The sequence below is a fragment of the Corapipo altera genome, unplaced genomic scaffold, assembly GCF_003945725.1.
Source record: "Corapipo altera isolate COAL_440 unplaced genomic scaffold, ASM394572v1 61286, whole genome shotgun sequence".
In the NCBI taxonomy this organism is placed as follows: domain Eukaryota; kingdom Metazoa; phylum Chordata; class Aves; order Passeriformes; family Pipridae; genus Corapipo; species Corapipo altera.
Genome location: NW_020884907.1, coordinates 2,997,676 through 3,019,371, shown reverse-complemented (window position 1 = coordinate 3,019,371; position 21,696 = coordinate 2,997,676). Strand labels below are relative to the sequence as shown.

At 38.5% G+C, this 21,696-nt stretch overlaps 1 protein-coding gene across 3 annotated transcripts in view; it reads right to left on the bottom strand.

The window, feature by feature from the left end:
• SNCAIP (synuclein alpha interacting protein) overlaps positions 1 to 21,696 on the bottom strand; it is a 92,129-nt gene that overhangs the window by 29,293 nt on the left and 41,140 nt on the right. For all 3 annotated transcript variants that reach the window (XM_027652603.1, XM_027652604.1, XM_027652606.1), the window contains exons 3-5: positions 15,017 to 15,089; positions 3,269 to 4,131; positions 1,478 to 1,657 (exon numbers count right to left, since the gene is read on the bottom strand). In XM_027652603.1, coding sequence (XP_027508404.1) covers positions 1,478 to 1,657; positions 3,269 to 4,131; positions 15,017 to 15,089 — 1,116 coding nt within the window. The remainder of the gene's footprint in view (positions 1 to 1,477; positions 1,658 to 3,268; positions 4,132 to 15,016; positions 15,090 to 21,696) is intronic.

Sequence of the window (21,696 nt, the reverse complement as noted above, 5' to 3'; positions counted from 1 at the left end):
CAGTAAATTGTTGAAATTCTCTTCCATGTAAGTTTATGTTTTCTTCCATTCTGATAGTCATCACTCCTGTGAAAAACAGGTGTACACCCCACATAGTATAACATTATGGGAGTTACAAAGGTAAGAAGAATAAATCCCATTTTATCAGTGTTGAAAACCACTGTGGAAGAAAGGATCAAGAGCTATAAAGTTTAGTTATGCCAGATTACTTAAAGGCTCTTACAAAACTTTGTAATGACTCAGGACAAGCCCAGTCATGCAGGACATCATTAGAAATACTTGGGCCTGAGCAGTAGAAATACTTGGTTCCTCACTTAAGTGAAGAACTCCATCACATTTACACAATTTTCTGTGAATGTCAAAGTATGCTCAAGTATTATTGAAAGTAAAGGAACCAATTATTCAATAAGCCAACCTTTCTAGAGAAACAGACAAAAGGTTTTATTGGCTTATAAACACACTACATACCTACTACATGCCTAGCTTGAAAAAAAACAAGAAAGAAAACAATTTTCAACTAAAAATTTGGACTTTAGATTGGCAGACTGTAACTACTCAGTTTGACATCTCATTAGCACAACTAGACATCAGTTTAATTTTCTATTCATATGGCTTGATCCATAAAAATAAAAAAAAACAATCCTGAAACCTGCACCAGATCATTGAAATGCCATCTCAAATATGCAAAACTGCAGGTAGGAATCCACCAGTCCTTCCTCAGTTTCCAAATTTTTCCCAAGAAGCAAATAATAATAAAACCCCCAAAGAAACAGATACTCTTGTATTATATTTCATCCCTTTCCTTCTTTATTCTCAAGGCTAAACAGAATGACATTCAACCATTCAGTCTCACTTACTAAAGAGCCAGAAGTACTATGGTTAAATCATCAGTCGTCCTGTACACGACTGTGTTTTATTTTAGTACAGTAACAGCATGAATTTTCATATTTTTCTATATAATGGGTTTTCCTGTAAACTTTGACATTACTTTTCGCAGATTTTAACAGATCATTCTGTAACATGCACATTTTAACTTTGATGCAATTGTTCTAGACAGCCAAGAATTGTCATCTCCAGATGTTTTATGCTTTGTAAACATGTTTTCACACTTGTTTTACAGGATTGTACCAGTATTTTTAAAAAATCAAGAAACTGCTATGCTCCCTAAAGAAGCACCTGAATCTGAGTTAAGTGAAAGCTGCTTAAAATGTGACAAATATTCTTTAAAGTCAGTTGACTTACTTAAAAATCAATGTATATGCATTGACAACAACGTATAAATTTTCAATATTAGACATTGGATATTGCATCTCGTATAGTAATCCATTTTAATTTGCTTATGCAGTACCAGCCAATGGCTTTTTTGTTCTCACTTAAAATGCTTGAAAAATAACATCCTGCTGGATGCCTTTCCTACTGCCATCACAGGAGGAAACTAAACGACCTTCATGTCTCATTACAGTAGAGAGACTGTTACCTTTATTGCTAATCCAGCTGGAGTTAGCTGTTCAATGTTTCGCTCGTTCAAACAGTCTTCACCCATCAAAGAAGTGAGATGCTGCAGGCATTCTGCATGTCCCTTTGATGCAGCTACATGCAACAGATTGTTGTCACATTCATCATGGATCTTATCCAGATTATCTGCTGCTAAATGAGGCTGTTAAAAAAAGTAGTATGTTAGTTACAACTAAGGATAAAATGATACATTTAGCCTCACAGCCCTAGACAGAAGTAAAATACAAAGAGGTTTCCCTATAGGCAAGTTCTTTTTTAAGTCACAATCCAGAGGTTTTCATTTCACTATACAGAACATGGCTACTATTAGCAACAGGAGAGAGGTGGGACTCTGACTGGCTTGACTGACTGTGTAGTTTCTCTCTTTCTCATGCAATTGGCATACAACAGTGTAAGATCTTAAATGGCTTTAAGTCTTTGCACTAGTTTGGTCAATGAGGTAGTTGAAAAAATACCTACATTTTCATAATTTCTGGGGGGTTTTTTATAGCACTATATTGATGAGTAATTAAACAGAAAACATCCATGATTTCTGAAAAAAAAGTGGTAGCTTGAGTTAAGGACAATGTAAAATGTAGTTAAAATGTGTGACAGAAGATTTTCATGTGATAGTTTCTTTCCATGAAAAAAAGAGTTGGAATATTTACTCGAAGTTCTACACAATCATGATGTAAGACATTATTTCGACTAATTTTAATTTAGAGACAAAACATTTAGATTGAGAAACCCCAAAAGCAAAACAAAAGATGGAAGACATAGTTAAGGAGTAGCAATAACTAAGTTCCTAGAGTTGTGCAGACTTGCCAGAGTATTATTCAATGAATCTACTTCATTCAGAGGTTTTAACCTGTTTAGAAAAAATATATATTTTCTTTCCATCTACCTATTTATGATGACTTCTTTTTTTTTTTCCCCACTCTATTTCAGGGTGAATTTAACTTGCTTTTATTTCTTAATGAGCAATTTAATAGTCTCTTCTGCCTCTGTCTAGTTTTGAATATCTTCCTTTGTTCTTGCTTCTTTGTTAAAAGCATGCCTTTGTGCTTGAGCTAGACTGGTAAACAGAGAAGTTAAACAAAAATCTAACAAAAACAGTTCTTACACATACACTGTTCCTCCACCAGCTGTTCTGTGTGGAGATCACATGCTCTGCACCATTGTGCTAGCTTGCAACTAGTTACTTAGGAAACCACCATTGAGAGTGCCTGATCACAGCACTAGAATTTACTAAAAAAACTTCATATGGGTCAGAGGCAAACAAAGCTTTAGAGAAAGCTCCTGTGTGAGAATGCTGCTGTAACAAGACAGCGTAAACACTTCTGAATAATAATCAGAATACAATAGAAGCTCCTCTGTTCCCATCATCAACCTCTAAATAACAATCAAGATAAATCAGCAACAATTGAGCAAAGTGAACCACAAATGTTGTGAAAGCAAAACTCAAGTAGGAATTCAATTTGATATTTTAGTGATCTCACTAGTTAAAATGGCGGCCTTCTATATGATTTCAGTGTACTGCATAAAATAGCAATCTTGAGCATGTTTACATAAAATTAGTATTTTGGTTTTGCTACATATTTTATTTAAATATTAAGACTTTCCATTTGGAAGACCATATGCTCAATTTCGAAGGAGTGTACAAGATAAAAAGGGCAGTGGTTCAAAATATTCATTTCATCAGCTTAGCTGGCTTAATAAACCACATCACAGATCCCTTTTATTCTACATTTTTTATGAAAAAGATTATACTTACCAGTAAAGATATTTGGCCTTCCTTTACAATGTTTAAGATGCTCTTAATTTTTTTCACTTCTTCGCTCCTCTCTTCTGGGGCCCCCGCATTGTTCCAGCTCATACTCAGTTCCTCCAGCTGCTTGCTTTCTGCCATTGCCGTCTGCAGGTGGAAAGTCCTCCGGTGGCAGTTTGGCATGGTCTTCTCAGTTTTGTGAGCATGAGGATCAACAAACGTCCTGCTGAGGAAGCCCTTGCCTTGGCCTTCAGAGTCATGGACCGAGCTACACTTAACTAAAGGCTGGGAAAGCTCTAATTCTTCTGCTGAATGTTTGTGCTGATCAAGGGCAGTGGGCTGTGTTTTTCTCAGCTGAGAGCCTTTCACAGGAGACAGCACACAGAACTGCGTCCCGCCAGCAGGCAAGCTCTCTGTGTTCCCTGCAGAGCAAGTCTTGCCACTAAGACCATTCACTGTTGAACACACACCCAAAAGTTTTTTCTCAGGAGTTATTTTTGTAAAAGGAACATGTTGCTGGCTTGATTTAATATAAGGCACATCCAAAATTTCATCCATGTCCAGGTCATAGTGCTCCAGCTCTCCAAGCAGAACAGCAGGCTCAATGGTTTTGCTTTTAAGGCACTCTCCTTCTCCAGGACTCTGGTCATCATTTGGAGGTGCAGACTGAGAATCACTGCTTTTCTGGTACTCTCCCTTCTGGTTCTTCTGGTCATCACTTTCATTGTTCTCAGAGCTTTCTGGCTGGTGCTTTAATGGGGAAACTCTCTTCACAGGTCTGAATTTATTGCACACATCTGCAATTCCTGTTGGTTTCTGTGCATTTCCGAGAAGAGTTGACACTCCACAATTCCAGCTGCTGCTGGAAACTTTAGAAACAGAAGAATTTGATTTAGAAGTGACTGCTATCATGTGGCATGATATAAAAATACATGCATGCTGTCCACATATAAAGCTGTGCACACTTTAAAGATATACCTGGCCAAACACTGGAAACAAGAATTATACGATAACATGCCACATTCATATCTAAGCAGATTTAATGGCATCTCTATCAAAATAGCTGAAGAATTTAACACTCCAGAAAAGAAACTTTCTTCAATACATTGTAATAATTACATACATTGTAATAATTACAAATAAAGTAGTTCTTATCAAGTAATGGAGGACCACAATCACAAATTGTCCATGAGCCAGCAATGTGAGCTTGTGGCCAAAAGGGACAATGGTATCCTGGGGTGCAGTAGGAAAAGCATTGCCAGCAGGTTGACAGAGGTGATCCTGCCCCTCTACTCAGCCATAGTGAGGACACATCTAGAGTGCTGTGTCCAGTTCTGGGCTCCTGAGAGAGACATAGAGCTCCTGACGCAGGTCCAGTGGAGGCTGACAAAGATTATTAAAGTACTGGAGCATCTCTCCTAGAAGGAAAGGCTGAGGGAGTTGGAACTGTTCAGCCTCAAGAAGAGATGACAGAGGGAACTTTATAAATGTATATAAGTATCTGAAAGGAGGGTGTCAGGAAGATGGAGCCAGGTTCTTCTCAGTGGTGTCAAGTAATAGGGCAAGAGACGATGGGCAGAAACTGATGCACAGGAAATTCCACCTGAACATGAGGAAGAACTGCTTTACTGTGAGGGTGACTGAGAACTGGAACAGATTGCCCAGAGAGGTTGTGGAGTCTCTCTCACTGGAGTTATTCAAGAATCATCTGGACACAATTTTGTGTGCAATGCTCTAGGATGGCCCTGCTTGAGCTGGGAGGTTGGACCAGATGACTCACTGTAGTCCCTTCCAAATTTAACATATTCTGTGAATAATAGCCTAGCGGCACTTACAGCAGTCCTGTTCAACTATGCTAGTTCTCATTGTACCCTGCATGAAGATGTATCACAAGAGTAGGATGATTTTTTGGGAGGGCAACAACAGAGTTAGTAAAAAATTTTTATTGGATTTGTTTTAAGAACAGTAACAACAATTCAATTTCTAAGGCCTGTTTTCTCTAGAAGATGTATTTTTCACATAAAAACTGGAAATTCATATGAACAACAACTCCGAGCTGGGACTGTTCAGCTTGAGGAAGAGAAGGGTCAGGAAAAAAGTCATCATTAAGAAGCATGAGCAAGGTCTTTCTCCATGGTGCCTACTGGCAGGACAAGAGGCAATGTAAAACACATGAAAAGTAAAACACATGAATATCTATCTGAACACAAGAAGACACTTTTTTATTGTGAGGCTAGTCAAACGCTGGCACAGTTTCCCAGAGACTTTGTGAAGTCTACATCCTTGGAGATACTGAAAATTCAACTGGACACAATCCTGGGTTTCCTGGGTTTAACTTGCTCTAGTTGGCCCTGTTTAAGCATTGGACTAGATGATCTCAAGTGGACACTGCCAAGCTAAACAATTTTGTGATTCTCTGATTTAAAAGTTAAGCCTACTTATTTATGATGTTTCCTTTTCCACTTCTCCTCTCTATGTTTGGCTTCTCTGTCAAACTTTCCATCCCTTATATGTACAACCTGTATACACACACATAGCCCCCCCATAGCTCTGGACCTTCCAGACAATTATTTCAGTGCACTGCAGGATACAGTTTGACCAGTGAATCTGACTTATGAGAAGGAAGGGAGCTCAAGTCAACTGAACTCTTAATCCTACTGAACTTGAACTGAATCCTACTGAATTTGCACTCTTTCACACAGTCCCAGCTGGTGATATTTATGATCTTCATAATCAGTGGAACTCTGGCAAAGACTTTTCTTTCTTTTTTTATTTTCAGTTGAGGGACAGCAGTAAAACCTCTAAAGCCTTTAGGCAGTTATTATGACCCTTTCAATGTACACTAAGAGTTAATGCATTCTGAAAGTCAGGAATATTGTTTAAACAAAGCAGATTTATAACATGTGCTAACTGCATATCAGTGGGATCTAATCTGTGGTCAAAACACACAATTTGCCATGAACACCTTCCTAAGGAAACAGATATATACACTTTCAGTGCAACATTAATATCTGAAGTGAAAGATTAGTATGTCTCAGTAGTTACGGATGTCTGAAAATTACATTAATACTTTTGGAAGTTCTTAAGAAAACATTTCCGAAGAAGAAATAAAAATAATAATAATCAAAAGGCATGTAACTTAGTGGGCCAATACAAAGAATGCACTGTACTGACTTATTTATGTATTGTATAAGATTCTAGGTTCAAAGGCCTACACTTTTATGTTGGTTTTATTTACATGAGAAATTTTTTCCAAGTGATACAGGGAAATGGATACCATATGTTTCCCAGCTGTTTTGTTCTGACAGGAACTATTAAGCACTCAGTATGGAAATGAATTCTGTCTGAGTTTTATGAAAACACTGCTTTCAACACAGGGGTCTAGACAGAGGAAAAGGCATCAACATTTTGTTTGTCGTCACTTTATGTAAGCTTACATTTATTTTGTTGCTTCACTTTCTCCACTTTTTAACTTTAATAACTTGCATTTACATAAACCACTGATGACAAAATTGTAAAATCAGACACTGCAAAGAAGCAATGACCTTTGTTACAGATTTGTCTCGGCTCATTGTGAAGTCATGTATTTCTCTTTCATCAGCCTTAGAGCAGAGTAAGGTTCTTCCAGTTTTCACTGTTTTTCTTTCCAACATCTCTTTACAAACACTGTTTTTCCAGAAAACAAACTAGAACACCAAGAACAGTTAACAATACTTTTACTGTCTTAAAAACATACTCTTCACTTAACTAAGATGATGGATTTACACTGCTTTTAATAAAGAATTAGTATACAGCATTTAAAAATAAAGCAGTAGGGAACAAAGAAAGCCAGACTGGTTGACACAGTATTTCTCTGTGCTATTTACTACTTGGGCACTGTAAAGGCTGCACCACTCCTCAGGCAGTTACAGCACAGCTTCCCTCTACACCCCACGAGGTCAGAGTGGACCAGGGCACGGCTTGAATCTCTTTCATTCTGCTTTCAGATGACTGTTCCCTGAAGAAGCAAAAGCAACTGTTGCCTATGGCCTCAGAAGCACCAGCACAGCAGGAATTTTGTGAACAGTCTTAAAGAGCTGCTCCAGAGGAGAAGCCTCTTGCTCGTCTTTCCACACTTATGAACTCAGGTAGGGGCCATTAAAAGTCTGGGTCAAACAAATACGGTTTGATTATTTTTTAAACAAGAGTAAAAGATTGTCTGAGCTTAAGGCAGGAGAATGTGAGCAGCTAGCTTGATTCCAGAATCTGACAAATATTTCTGGTACACTCCTAAAAGGTGACAACAACAATTTTTTTTACCAACTATGTTGTCAAAATTATTTCCTTAACTTTTATTCATTAATATAAGAGATTTGGATAATCCCATTGTTGTGTTGCTCAAGTAGAAAGAGAGAGGAACACAAAAATTGCAGATTTCATTTGCATCAGTGAAAAAGTGTCGTTCTACCTGATAGACCTGAGGTATCAAAGCACTGCCTTGGCACAAAAGAAAGCTCTGTGATGAAAACCTGCAAAGGTCAAATTTGCAGTATTTCTTCATCATATATTATGCTCTGTGTTCTTCTTGAGTAAAGAAAATGCAAAACGTGAATCAAGAGGCCTGTAGGTTTATTTATAGTTTTATTTACTTATTTACTTACTTACTTATAGATGTCCTAGAACTACTGGGGACAAGTAATCAGAAAAGGCGTCATGTCTAGAACATGGGGATGTGAGAGGGGGAATTTTATCTGGTATACAAGCGTCTGTAGCATTACAGGGTAACTCTTTGGGTTTTCTCCAACTATCACGACTACCTCATGCACAGATGAAACTTCACCCTGTTGTGTTACAGGCAGTTTCTGTGATACTTACAATCTAATGCCAAACATCAGAATACCTTTAAATTGTCCTGAGTATCATGAAAATAACACTGGCAAGTTTTTCATTAAGAAAATATGGGAATAGCATTGACAACTGCCCACATTTTTTTAAATGCAGTATTTTAACATTTTGCTCATGTAATATTGGGAGGAGGCCTGCAACAAGTCTATACAAAGTTTTGTGTTTGGAGTTTTACTGTCATCTGAAAGAAATGCCTGAGCTTCTTCCTTGTGATATGACTTCAGTAGAGACTCTTGAATCAATTAAGACTTGTATTAATTCCAGGTCCATTTAAAGCACTGTGATTCTGACTTTGAATACAGATGCTGAGGTGTTGACTACACTAGGGAAACTTTCAGAAAACTCCTCGTTGTTAACACAAATGTTTCGCTCACACTGGCAGCAGCACTTGGGCTCCAAGTGATAGAGATGTCCCAAGTCAATGGATAATCAAAACCAGTTCTGAATATCTATTTACTGTTTTATTAATATAACTGAATTCATATTTAACAATTTTAACTGAAGGTGGCACTGTTTTATAGTTTTAATATATCAATAACTTGTACAAGAAGTTCTTTAGAGTTCTTTACTGTAAGCTGTACATCATGAGAACCTGAAATAAAGAACAATTCTGCACAGGTAAGAACAAAGAGGGTTTGTTTCCATTAAGTGGAATTTGAAGTCACTCTAAAGAAGAAGGAAAGAGTATACAGGGTAAATAATAATTAATGCTTTTAAATAACAATGCATCTTTTCCAGGTAATTCAAACACAGTTACAAGCCTCAGGGAATGAATAATTTTTCTTATCTTGGCTTGAGGAAGAACAGTACCAAAGATGTCATTCTAAAGTAGAGAATATAGGAGATGCAAAGAAAATTTTGAAATTAATAAATTGGGTTTACCCTTGTTCAGATTAATCTATGGATGTAAAAGGTAGCGAGCAAAGTTCTAATGAAAAATCAGAAGAGGTCATTTTGGCACAAAATGTGTAAAACAGGAAGAGGGAGGATGTGAAAATGAGTTAGAAAAAGACTTTATATGCAGCCAGCACAAGTATTGCTTTATTGTAAGAGATAATTCTTCAGTATTCTACCAAGGAATGATCCAAACAATATTGTATTGTTTCAGGTATATTTACCTGGGAGATATCTGGAGCACAACAGGCTGTCAAATTGATGCCATGTAACACTGCTTCCAAATTAAATTTTACTTTACTTTCTCATACAATTCAAAATCTATCAGGAGCTTGAGACAGAAACTGTCTGCACTTTTATGTTCATTGATTTACTTCTTTTTCTCAAATACGTAACTAATCTTTTGAATAATTTTGTGAATGGCAGTTACTCTGAGAATGAAGTATTGCAGAACAATACCTGCTGAACATGAAAGGTGAATTTGTTTTTATCATTCTGTGAATAAAGATCTAGAGTAGTATATTGCCTTCATTTGAAACATTCATTTAATGGCAACCAAAAGTCATCATAGATGACAGAATTTACTTCAACAATGACATGGCTCAGTGAAGCTTGTTGAATACAGATGTCTTGAGCCATTTGCTCAAATGGCCTTAGCAAATTTGTCCAGAAAGAACGTAACCAATTCCATGCTTAATAAGAAAAGCATAAAGGACTGATTTCTGTTTCAGTTCATCATTCTATATTAAACAATGCTGGAAATCAATGGGCATGCTGGCTAACACTAAATAGATCCATTTTTAAACTACATTTTTTAATTTTCTATCTTGAAGATGAACAATCACAGAATCACAGAATATTCTGAATTAGAAGGGACCCCAAGGACCACTGAGTCCAACTTTTAAGGGAACGGTCTGTACAGGCCACAGTCTTGGTGTTATTAGCACTTTGCTCTAACCAAGGGAACTAATGTCCATCCTAGTGGTTATTATGCTAGCTACAAAGATCGTTCTCTTGAAGCATGATGGTGGAGAAAACAATTACCCTTAATCGTGCTTTACTGCAGATAAACTGTTATTTGCCCTGCATTTTTTTGCCAATTTCATATATCTTTCACCGTGTAATCTGGGGGTACTGGCACACATATTTTGGCTCCAAGGATCCCTTGGAATTTTTCTGAGTCAGAATTCCCTAAATCCAAGAAGGACATTGAGGTGTCACAAATGACTTGGATGCAGGACTTGAAGGGATACTAAGCAAGTTTGCAGCTGACAGAAAATTGGGAGGAGTTGTTGACTCCCTTGAAGACAGACAGGCCCTGGAGAGAGACCTTGACAAATCAGAGGACTGGGCAATCACCAACTATAAGAAGTTCAACTAGGGGAAGTGCTGGATTCTTCACCTGGGATGGGGTAACCCTGGTTGTGTGTATAGACAAGGGAATAAGAGTCTGGAGAGCAGTGCCATGGAAAGGGACTGGTCGATGGCAAGTTGAATATGAGTCAGCAGTGCCCTGGGAGCCAGGAGGGACAACTGTGTCCTGGGGGACATCAGGCAAAGCATCGCCAGCCAGCTGATGGAGGGGATTGTTCCGCTATGCTCTGCAGTGGGGCAGCCTCACCTTGAATACTGTGACAGTTTTGGGCACTGCAATATAGGAAAGACATTAAGCTATTAGAAAGCATCCAAAGGAGGGCAATGAGGATGGTGAAGGGCTTTGAGGGGAAGCCGTACGAGGAGTGGCTGAGGTCACTTGGTCTGTTCAGCCTGGAGAAGAGGAGACTGAGGGTAGACTTCATTGCAGTCTGCAACCTCCTCATGAGGGGAAGAGGAGGGAGAGACATTGATCTTTTTTCTCTGGTGACCAGTGACAGAACACAAGGGAATGGCAGGAAGCTCTGTTTGGAGAGGTTTAGGCTGGATATTAGGAAAAGATTCTTCACCCAGAGGATGGCTGGGCAGTGAAACACGCTCCCCAGGGAAGTGGTCACAGCACCAATTCTGCCAGAATCCAAGAAGCATTTGGACAATATTCTCAGACGTGGTGTGATACTTGGGATTGTCCTGGGAAGGGCCAGAAGTTGGACTTTAAAGACCCTTGTGGGTATCTTACAACTCAAAATATTCTGTGATTCTGGGTGAGGACTGAGACTGCTCTGACTGCATGGCTTTCATGCACATCTGGCAAAAGGGTGAAGAAGGAACAACAGGACTTTCCCACCAGTACATGCCACTGGTCAGTGATGTCCAATAAGGGGAAGTGACAGTGGGAGTTCAAGGAGGAAAAACTACATGATGAGGAAACCTTTCTCAGACTTTCTAATACCTCCTTTTTCAAAAGAACAAGTAATTCTGAGAAAATATTACAGACAGGCAGAAATAGCTAGAAAAAAATCAGAAATCTACATGAAATGTTTGATAAAGTTGTAAACATTGATATTTGCCTAGGATTAAAAGTATTTAGAGTAATTAAAAAACAATGTAAACAAACACTTTCATATGTTACTAACTTATTATTCAACGTTTACATGAAATAGGGAAACAAAAAGGGATTTAGGGGCTATTCACCACATTTATCAGCAAACAATGAATAATAAGACTTACATATTATTAGCCATAAAAGTAAAAAATGTAATTTCACAATGAGAAACTGTCTAGTTCAAATCTGTTCTAACCATCCTGCTGGTGAAAATGGCTGCCACAGACAAAGTTGAATCTTATTTTCTCTATAATTTTGTCTTAACTATCTTAGTGAACTAAATATTTTTCTGAGACAAAGCTGACATTGTTTTTTAGACTATGATAGTCCTGCCATATCTAATCTGTGGTCGACTTATGCTTAACTTTTAATTCTTCTAAAAAAATAACTCTTGGACAGTTCTGCTTCCAAAGTCCTTTGTTTTAAAGAAGAAATGTAACCCCTAGCTAAGTAGAGTCAGTATGAGGTAGACAACTGGATCAGCTCTTTGTAAAACCTCTGTGTTTTTCTAGGTGTAAGTACTTGAATTGACAATGGAGTACAGATACAAAATAGAATGAATGCCATACATACTAAAGATTTATGATACAGTGTATCTTCATCAAAAATAGCAGGTACCAACAATAATTTGGCAACATTATTTTAATGGTCTACAATATGAGGAAGGCAAGAAACTGCATCAAAAGCAACTATGAAAAGTCAGCAAATGAGGCCTTGCACAATGTTAACTGATGCAGCTCTTGATATTGATATTTCAAGATGCTTCAGATACTGAAGTCTGTACAGAAATGTAAAGTGATATCTTCCTGTCCAGAACTATATGATTACTCAGTAACCAAGTAAAGTAAAAACAAAAGGATTTTAGTACTATTTCCTATTCACCAAAGTTCATAACTGATAAGTGGAGAGAAAAACCAGAATTTAGTAGTTTCCACTTTGCCAATACTATTATCAGTGCTAAAGACCTCTTTTTTACTCAAGGCTTTTAACCAAGCTGTGAATTAACTTCCACTGGCAGACTACTGTAGTAGCAGCCAGAGCCGCTACTGTCTTCCAGCAATGCCTCTATTTGCTTCTGTCAACCCTTTTTCAAGGAAATAGATGAATGCAGATGTAATTAAAATCATAATTAAAAAATGTCCAACTGCAGAAGCAACCACAGAACAACAGAGCTACACAATAAGTGTCAGCATTCCGCAATCTAAAGGAAGGGCTCATAGCCTGTACTCCATCCTTGCTATTGGTCCACATTTTACTTTGTGACTACTGTCTGAATTTTAGAAAGAATATACTTTTCTTTCTGTGGCTAAGCAGTCCCCACGAACAGACCACTCACTGCAACTTGTCTTAGGGGCTATTCTTGCTCTCCTTCTCTGGTTCACCTTTCTCTTGGAGCAGCTGAGTGAATGAGTAGCTTTAATTCTCTTGTATGACAAGATTAGATAAAGCTCCTCTGCCACATGATTAGCTGCTTATACTGATAGGCAGAGGAGGGGTGGGAATGTCAGTAGTGAGAAAGTAGAGAGGAGGGAGACATGGAAGAGATGAGGGAGATACTGGGTGGGGAACGAAGGGGGTAACAATGAGGAACATTAATAATAGGGAGGAGAACGGTGAGAGGAATTGGGTAAAGAAAGGTCTAGAAGAATGGTGGGAAGAATATTGGAAAATACTTGGGGGGATGACTGAAGGTAAAAACAGAGGAAAGACTTGTGGGGAAGAATGGTGGGAAAAACTGGGGAGGGAAGAATGTGGGGGAAGTAAAATTAAGATCTGGGGAAATGGGGGAAAATAGCAGGGTGAACACTGGAAAGAAGAGGAGTGAAGAATAGTGGGGAGGAACAATAGGGAGAAGAGATGGGAAAACAGTGGGGAGAATGGTGGGGAGAATGGGGAAAGAAGAATGGGAGGAGGAATGAGGGGAGAATGATGGGAGCAATGTAGGGAGGAATGAGGAGATGAACGCTAAGGAGTATGGCAGGGAAGAATGAGGAGTAGAAGGGGGAAGGCTGGGTGAGAAAGAAGACAGGAGGAGAAAAGTAGGAGGAATGAGAGAAGAATGGGGGGAGAATAGTGTGGAGAAATTGTGTAAGAATAGGAGAATGGGAAGACAGTGGGGAGATTGGAGGTAAGAATGGGCAAGAAGAAGGGAAGGAGAGGTGAAGAAGACAGAAGGAGAAGGGACAGAAGGAGAAGGGACAAAAGTGGAAGGCAGGAGGATGCAAGGGATGAAGAAGGGGGGAAGAACTAGTAAGAAGGGAGGAAAAAGAGAGAAAAAAGAGATTGGGGATGAGGCAAGGGAAGGAGAGAAAGGTGCGATGGCAGAGGATGTGAAGAATGAGGGGAATACGGAGGGGAGGATGGAGGAGGATGTGGGGAGACTGGGGTAGAGTGAGATAGGGCAAATTGAGGGCAGTGAATAAGAGGTCTTCTCCCTTTACACTTCTTCCCTTCTTTTACTTGTAACAAGTAATGTGTGTGAAATCACTGCTGTGCCCTGTATGGGCAATAACATGGCAAGCAAGTGTGGTAAGGAGACCTTTGCTTTTCTTTATTGCCATGAACAGTGGCATGTGATGACCTGGCCTTTAATGATTCTGGCAGAAGAAGTAGCTATCAGAAAGTTTTGACTTAGTTACATATATTAGAAATTTAAAACAGTCTGTAAGGAAATATATAAACAAAAGTTGTCCAAGTACAGCACAGTTCTGAAAGCCTTCTATCATCCCATGAATTCCAGGTCTCCCATTTCTTTTATAAAAGTACTTGATGAAACAACATTCACAAAATTCAATTAAAATGCCAGAAAGCACAATAAACTTTTCATAGCTCAACAAAAATGCTCCTCTCACCAATTCATTTATCCTCCATCAGGAAGAGAAAAATAAAAGCGGATTAATCTGATTTACAGAGTGAAAAACAACACTGAATACACTTTTTGTCAGGGAGGCAGGGAGAAGGTCTCCAGCTGGTTCTCATCTATATGCCATGATTCTTCATTTAGTTTACACTATTAAACTAAAAAACTCAGCTTTAATCTTAACTGTTACAGTATGTCTTAGAGCAGATTCTATCATGTAGCATCCTTGATACAGTTTCAGACTCTGGCAAAACATCATCCCTCAAACTGGTCGTGACCATATGGGTAATAAATATATCCAACATTTTTTCATTGGCGCCTACATTATTACGTCTTGTCACCAATGGTTTCTTGGGTTTTCAAGTAAATTGTTGCATATACTGCGGTTTGGAGCTGCTGAGATGAAGCCCTACATTTATCTGTATACAGCCAATCCTTTTTTGGAACTTTTTTCCCTTCTAATGAACTAACATCTGTTGAAAAAAAAACAAAGAAAGTCATGTTTCCAGAAAGCCGTACAGAAATGAGAGAAAATAAAACAACAGGACACTGCCAAGAAGCTATTATTGCCAAGTTGTACATGACTAAAAAAAAAAAAGCCTAGAAAATGATGGGTGGACAGAAGCGGACATCATACCTGATCTGTCTTCATTTTGTGAATCACACCTTCTACATAATTCTGGGATGGTCTTGAGAGAAGTTACAGAATACTGTAAAAAAGGAAAAAAAATGTATGGAAGTAATAATTTAGAAAGATAAAAAGTAGGACTTTCAAGAGGTCCAAATCTCATGGACACTAACTAAATCTACCAGCCAAGGGTACTTCTGGCAGTCTGATGGTCTTCTCACAAAAAAAGTAGATAGCACCTGCTTGCTTTTGTGTCCCACATTGAGGCATATGAAAAAGACATTCAAAGCAACAGCAAAGCATCCCCCCACTTCAGATTTCTCCTTCCTGCATATCACCATTATTTAAGTCAAAACCAGAATGCAACAAAATGCAAGATACATCAAAGGACAGAATACATCTGGGCTTCACAGTAAACATCAAGGGTCTCACTTTGCCCACCTGTGCATCTGTTATGGTGACTCCATTGCAACATATGTCATGCTTAAAAATTAGAATTCAAGCTTTCACAAACCAGTATGTAAAAGTGAATATTTGCACTGTACAGATCTGATTTCAGAGATGGGTATGTGTAACACACACATATGAGATGACAGGCTCATTTCTCTAACCTAGGCTTTATTAAAGTAAACTTGCATTATTATTTTGATGTGACAAATACATCTGATATTAATCAATAAGTTATTTTCTGAATTCAGCATTAGAAAAGGAAATATAACAGGGATGACATACTTATTTTACTAAATACAATTTTTTTCCTTATAAACTTGTGGAATACCCTTGGAAAGACATATGATCCAGTATTATAAATCCATACATTCTGATATACAGTTACTTAATAGCAAGTCTTCCTTAATCAAATGCCTAAATGTTACAGAAATCTTCACTTAAACAAATGAAAATCATTATGTCTGTGAGAGAAAGATCAATGACTTTGCTTATACAAAAAACCCCAAACTATAAAACCCAGTATTTTGGAAACTAAAATAGAAAAAAGCATTTAGGATTAGCACAACTGAAATTTTTTAAAGAATACATAAACACCATATGTTTTCAAAGAAACAGATATTTTAGCTGGTGTGCTGTTGACCAATGAAGCAAAACAACTACACATAAAACCACATGAACTTTCCACACAAAAAAGAAACAGTCATACATTGTCCTGGTTTTTGCTGACAGTTTGTCATTCAATGTTTGACATGTTTCTAATGCACAGCTGGCAATCTACTTCAAAATAGTCTAAAGTCAAGCTCATGATACCAAATGCAGGAGTAATTTGCTTTTCTGGTGCAAGTTTAAGATTGTTACTCAAACAACTGTAGTTACTTTATGAAGTCTCAAAAACCTCCCATGCTTTACTTTTTCTCTTGCTGACCTGATTCACGGACGTATTGAGAAACCTCAACCACAAGAAGAAGTTCTTACAAGTATTTCCAGGATCAAGACTGAACTTATCAATTAAAGTGTGTAGCAGTACTCCACAGAACTACCCAGTGATTCCAACCCCCATCAAACAAGGGGTTTTCTATAAGGCTGTGAGTGCTCCAGGATGTGACAGCCTAAACCAACAAAGAACAGAAGAGAGACAGGGGAAAAGATGCTACTAAATACAAATTAATACAAGTTAAGCACTGACATGGACAAACACTATGTGCTGTGCTTCACTTTAGTTGTTGTTTAATAAAGCCTGAGCTGTTAAGCTATACATCTTGCTATTTCAGCACAAAGACTCAAAATGCGATGCTGAACTGGTCCAGTAAGATTATTAAGAGAATCCAAGGAACATGTCTCCAAGGAACATGGTAGCTTCATAAGACCAGTTGGTGCAGTTTAAACTATTATACAGTTTGTAATTGAATTAGACAGAGGCCTTTGGTATTCCATTGCTATGTTTTTTTTCAGGCAACCTGAAAAACAGAAAGTCACCTTTTTTTTGTCTTTTCCTGTTGTTTCCTGGAAGAACAGATATTTTTCTGTTTCTACATTGCACTGGAATGTATTCAGTTACCTCATCCTACCACCAAAAATCTATTCAATGTTATAAATTTGATTATACATTTTAATCATATTGGTTTGATTTCATCAACAGATTTCCTCCCACTCACCTCTGTCCTCAAAAAAGTTTCTGCACATTTACATTTCTGCCTTCTGTATTTTGTGGGTAAAATGTGAAGAACCAGCTTTTGATCCAGGAAGCAACTAAAGTTACACTCTAAAGTGGACTTTTCCCAATCATAAAAACAATCCATTCCCAGCTCTTCCCACTAGAACTACTTTTTCTCATACTCTACCTACAGTTTTAATCATCAGTAATGTTTTTTAGCTTTTCTTCAACTGTAAATTTCCAGGTTGCACAGAGGGACAGCAAAAGATGTTGAGATTGCAACCCTTCCTTAGAACAGAATTTTAGACTTAATGCTTATTCAACATCATTTGAAATTAATTATTTCCAACTCTTCAATAATTTCAATTTTTTTGCATACAAAATTAAACACCACTTCTCACATTTCACCATTAGAGTGAGACAGAGTTGAGGGCCATGCCCAAATGCATAACTGACAATATAAGAGCTAAGCACATCATGTCACTTTGTTAATCACTGCTTAGTCTGATCTTTGGTATTTAACTAAAGTCTGGAGGGTGAAATTCAGTAACAAAACTAAGGGCTTATTCCCAATATAATGCACATAATGGAATTTTTGATTACTGTTTCAAGTCTGAGTTCTTTTTCTGCATTTAGTCAAACCCTTAAGAACTCTGTAAGATGGAAGAACAGTATCAAGAGCAAACAAGAGATAAGAAGTAGCAAGTATTCCATATTCCCAACTTTCTCCAACAGACACAGCTAATTCAGGGGAAAACGGAACCTCCCTTATAATGCAAAACATTTATTCATTCTGCACTAGAGAATCTAAATTAATGCAAATGTTAACCTTTTAAATTTCATATAGTTCTCAGATTTTAACGCAATGAATTTTAAACCTAACACATGAAAAGAAAAATCTTTAATATGGCTATTCTGTGTTTTCCCACTTGTCTACCACTTGCAGACTCACTTGCATCCAAGAAATGTTAGAAAAAAGAAATAACTGATCTTGTGTAAAGTAGAGAAATGTATATATAAAATAGTAAAAAAAAATGCAAATTAAGAAGCAAATGTTACTTTGCAAATTCTGTTGTGGAGAATACTTTTAATACTTCCTAAACTGGAGTTAAAGAGCAAAGCTGGATGCAGTGTGACTTTCAGACCATGTTATAATAACCATTACACCCTCAAAACATGAAGGACCGTGTCCAACTCCAACTGTTTGCAGTATCAAAACTCAAATAATTTACCTCCACTTGATCAAGACACCAGTGACTCTGTCCTGCTCTTAAATGCACACCTCTTTGTTCCCATTTAGATACTGAAAACAGGAACCTTCCTTCATTACAGCTATTTTTTTCAGGTGTTATTATTACTGTAAACTATTTAACAGTCTACTTTCAGTTTATTTGCTACAGTGGAAAACTGTCTCATTAATATTAAAATTCCATTAAAATGAATAACTTTATAATATATTTTCTTAATCATTTATAACTGTGCAACACCACCCTTTTCCCTAGTCATTTATTTGGGAGTAGCAAGCTACACTGAGAAAAAGTAAATCAACAATACTTGGCCTGATGTTGCAGGAAGATTTTTCTCAACAGTAGTGTCAATTTAAGCAGCTTCAGAACAACAAAAAAGGGGAGGAAAGAGATTAGGCTGGCACAGTGCTGGGTGATCCAGCTCTTCCTATGGCAAAGGAAGGGTGACAGCAGGCTCAGGAGGTGCATTGTGTTGAATAAATGGGAGGCGAGTAGATTGGGCACCCTACTGACTATACATATTCTACCTCTTCACTGCCAGGTGAGGACTCACATGAAGTTTTTCAAGCTGTTTCAAAATCCCTGACAATTCAACAGCTGTTTAAGTATATTTCACTTGCATTTCACAAACCTTTAAATTAGGCCCAGTCCCACACTGGTACCACTGAGCCATGGGTTCTATTAATTCAGAGCTATTTGAGTGATCAGATCAATAATCTAGACAGTCAATCCTTAAGTGTTTACAAATATCTTAGCATCAGGAGTTCTGGTTATGATGAGGTTATCCCGTATTATTTCTGTAAACAAAAAAATAAAATAGTTTCAATTTGCACAATTTCCCAGTGCAACAGAAATCCCACATTTCAATAAAAGGATTAGGAAACCTCCAGGTAGACATACCATTAGCATAAAACTTACAAGCAGGAATAAATCAGGAAAAATGGGAAAAAATCAGAAGCTTACAACATACATTTTATAATGTATCTATGATTTAATGCAACTTAGAGATCCTTTTTTTTCTTACTTTCTGGGAATAGTTATTAATGACGAAACAAATGAAAATATTCAGCTAGGTTGCTTAATGTCACTGCAGACAGAATATTATTTTTGTTTATTGCAAACAAGAGCCTCAGAAAACTATTCTGTTGTCTAAACTACAGTCAAATATACTATACTATTTGGATCTGGAATGAAACCATTTTAGTTTGTAAAATAAGCATCATATATGGACTCCAGAGCTCTCACAGACTTGGTAGATGTAGCTGTTAAGCCACTCTCAATCCTATTTTAAAAGTCATAGCAGTCAGTCTCCAGTGACTGGATAAAAGTGAATAGCACATTAATTTTTAACAGGGATAAAAAGAAGGGCCCTGGGAACTACAAACAGGTCAGTCATACCTCAGCACCCAGTAAGACCATGAAACAGATCCTCCTGGAAGTTGTGCTGAAATGTGTGGATGACAGAGGCAATCAGAGACAGCCAGCATAGTTTCAAATAGGGCAAACTCTGTCTGACTAATATAGCGGCCTTCTACAACGGAGTGACAAGAGCTACAGATGTCATCTACCCGAACCTGAACTGTAAGGCCTTTGGCACACCAACACACCAAACACAACATCCTTGTTGCTACTTTGGACAAAAAATGGGCCAAATCCAACAAGTTACAATCAACGGCTCAATACCCAAGTGAAAATCAACAATCAGTGGTGTCCCCCAAGGATGCACACTGCAACCAATACCAGTTAATATCTTTATCAATGACATAGATGAAGGGATGGAGTGCACGCTTAGGAATTCTTCACAGGACACCAAGCTGAGTGGTGTGTTTGATTTGCTGGAGGGAAGGAAGCCATACAGAGGGACCTTGAGAAGGCTTGAGGTGTGGGTCCATATGAACCTCATGAGGTTCAACAAAGTTCCTGCATGTGTGTCAAGGTAACCCCCAGTGTCCATACAGACTTGGGTATTGACAGCAGTCCTGCAGAGAAGGACCTGGATATATTGATGGATGAAAAATTTGACTTAAACTGTCAGTCTTCACTTGCAGACCAGAAAGCCAATCATATCCTGGGCTGCACAAAAAGTATGGCCAGCACAGTGAGGGAGGTGATCTTTCCCCTTGACTTCATTCTTGGCAGAGTCCATCTGGAGTACTGCCTCAGGTTCAGGGGCCTCTGGGACAAAAAAGACATAGACCTCTTCAGTGGGTCAAGAAGGTGACCACGAAAAGAGCCAGAGGCCTGGGACACCTCTGTTGTGAAGCAAAACTGAGAGAGCTGGGGTTCTTCATCCTGGAGAATGGAAGGCTGCAGGGAGACCTTCTTATGGCCTTTCAATATATAAAGGAGCCTTATAAGAAAAATAGAGAAAGACTGTTTGCCAGGGCCTGTAGTGAGAGGACAAGGGGCAAATGAAAGAACATCAATTTAGATTGGATATATCAAAAGACACTTTTCACAATTAGGGTAGTGAGACACTGCAACAGGTTGCCCAGAGAAGTTGTAGATGCCCATTATTCATGACTGTGTTTGGTTTATGTGGCAAACTAACAGGAGGACCTGCCTCCATGTAGGTCAGAAGCAACTGGCTCCATTATGGACTGGCTGCTGGCAAAGGCTGATCCCATCACAGATGCTGGCAGCAGCTCTGGGATAACAGATTTATGAAAGGGTGAAAAACACTGCAAAATAGCAGCTGGGAGAGAGGAGTAAGAAAATCTGAGAGAAACAACTCTGCAGACACCAAGGTCAGTGAAGAAGAAGTGTTCTGGGTGCTGGAGCAGAGATTCTCCTACAGTCCAGAGAGAAGACTATGGTGGAGCAGATACTTAGTCTGCAGCACGTAGAGGACCTCACACTGAAGCAGGTGGATGTGCCCTGAAGAAACCTGCATCCTGTGGGGAGACAGTGCTGGAACAGGCTCCTGGCAGGAACTAAGGCCCGTGGAGAGGAGACCATAGAGGAGCAGGTTTTCTGGCAGGAACTGTGACTCCCTGTGAGACCCACACTGGAGCAATCTGTTCCTGAAGGCCTGTACCACATAGAAAGGATGCACATTGGTGCAGTCCGTAAAGAACTGTGGCCTCTGGGAAGGACTCACACTGGAGAAGTTCATAGAGGACTGTCTTCAGTGGGTTGGACTCCATGCTGCTGCAGGCAAAGGGTACGAGAAGGAAGGAACGGCAGAGACACCATGTGATGAATCAAATGCAAACTCCATCCCCCCTTATCCCCCTGCACTTGTTGAGGTGGCAACGTAGAGCACTCAGGAGTGAAGCTGAGACTGTGAAGAAGGGAGGGGTGGGGAAAAGGTGTTTTTAGATTTAGCCTTGTTTCTC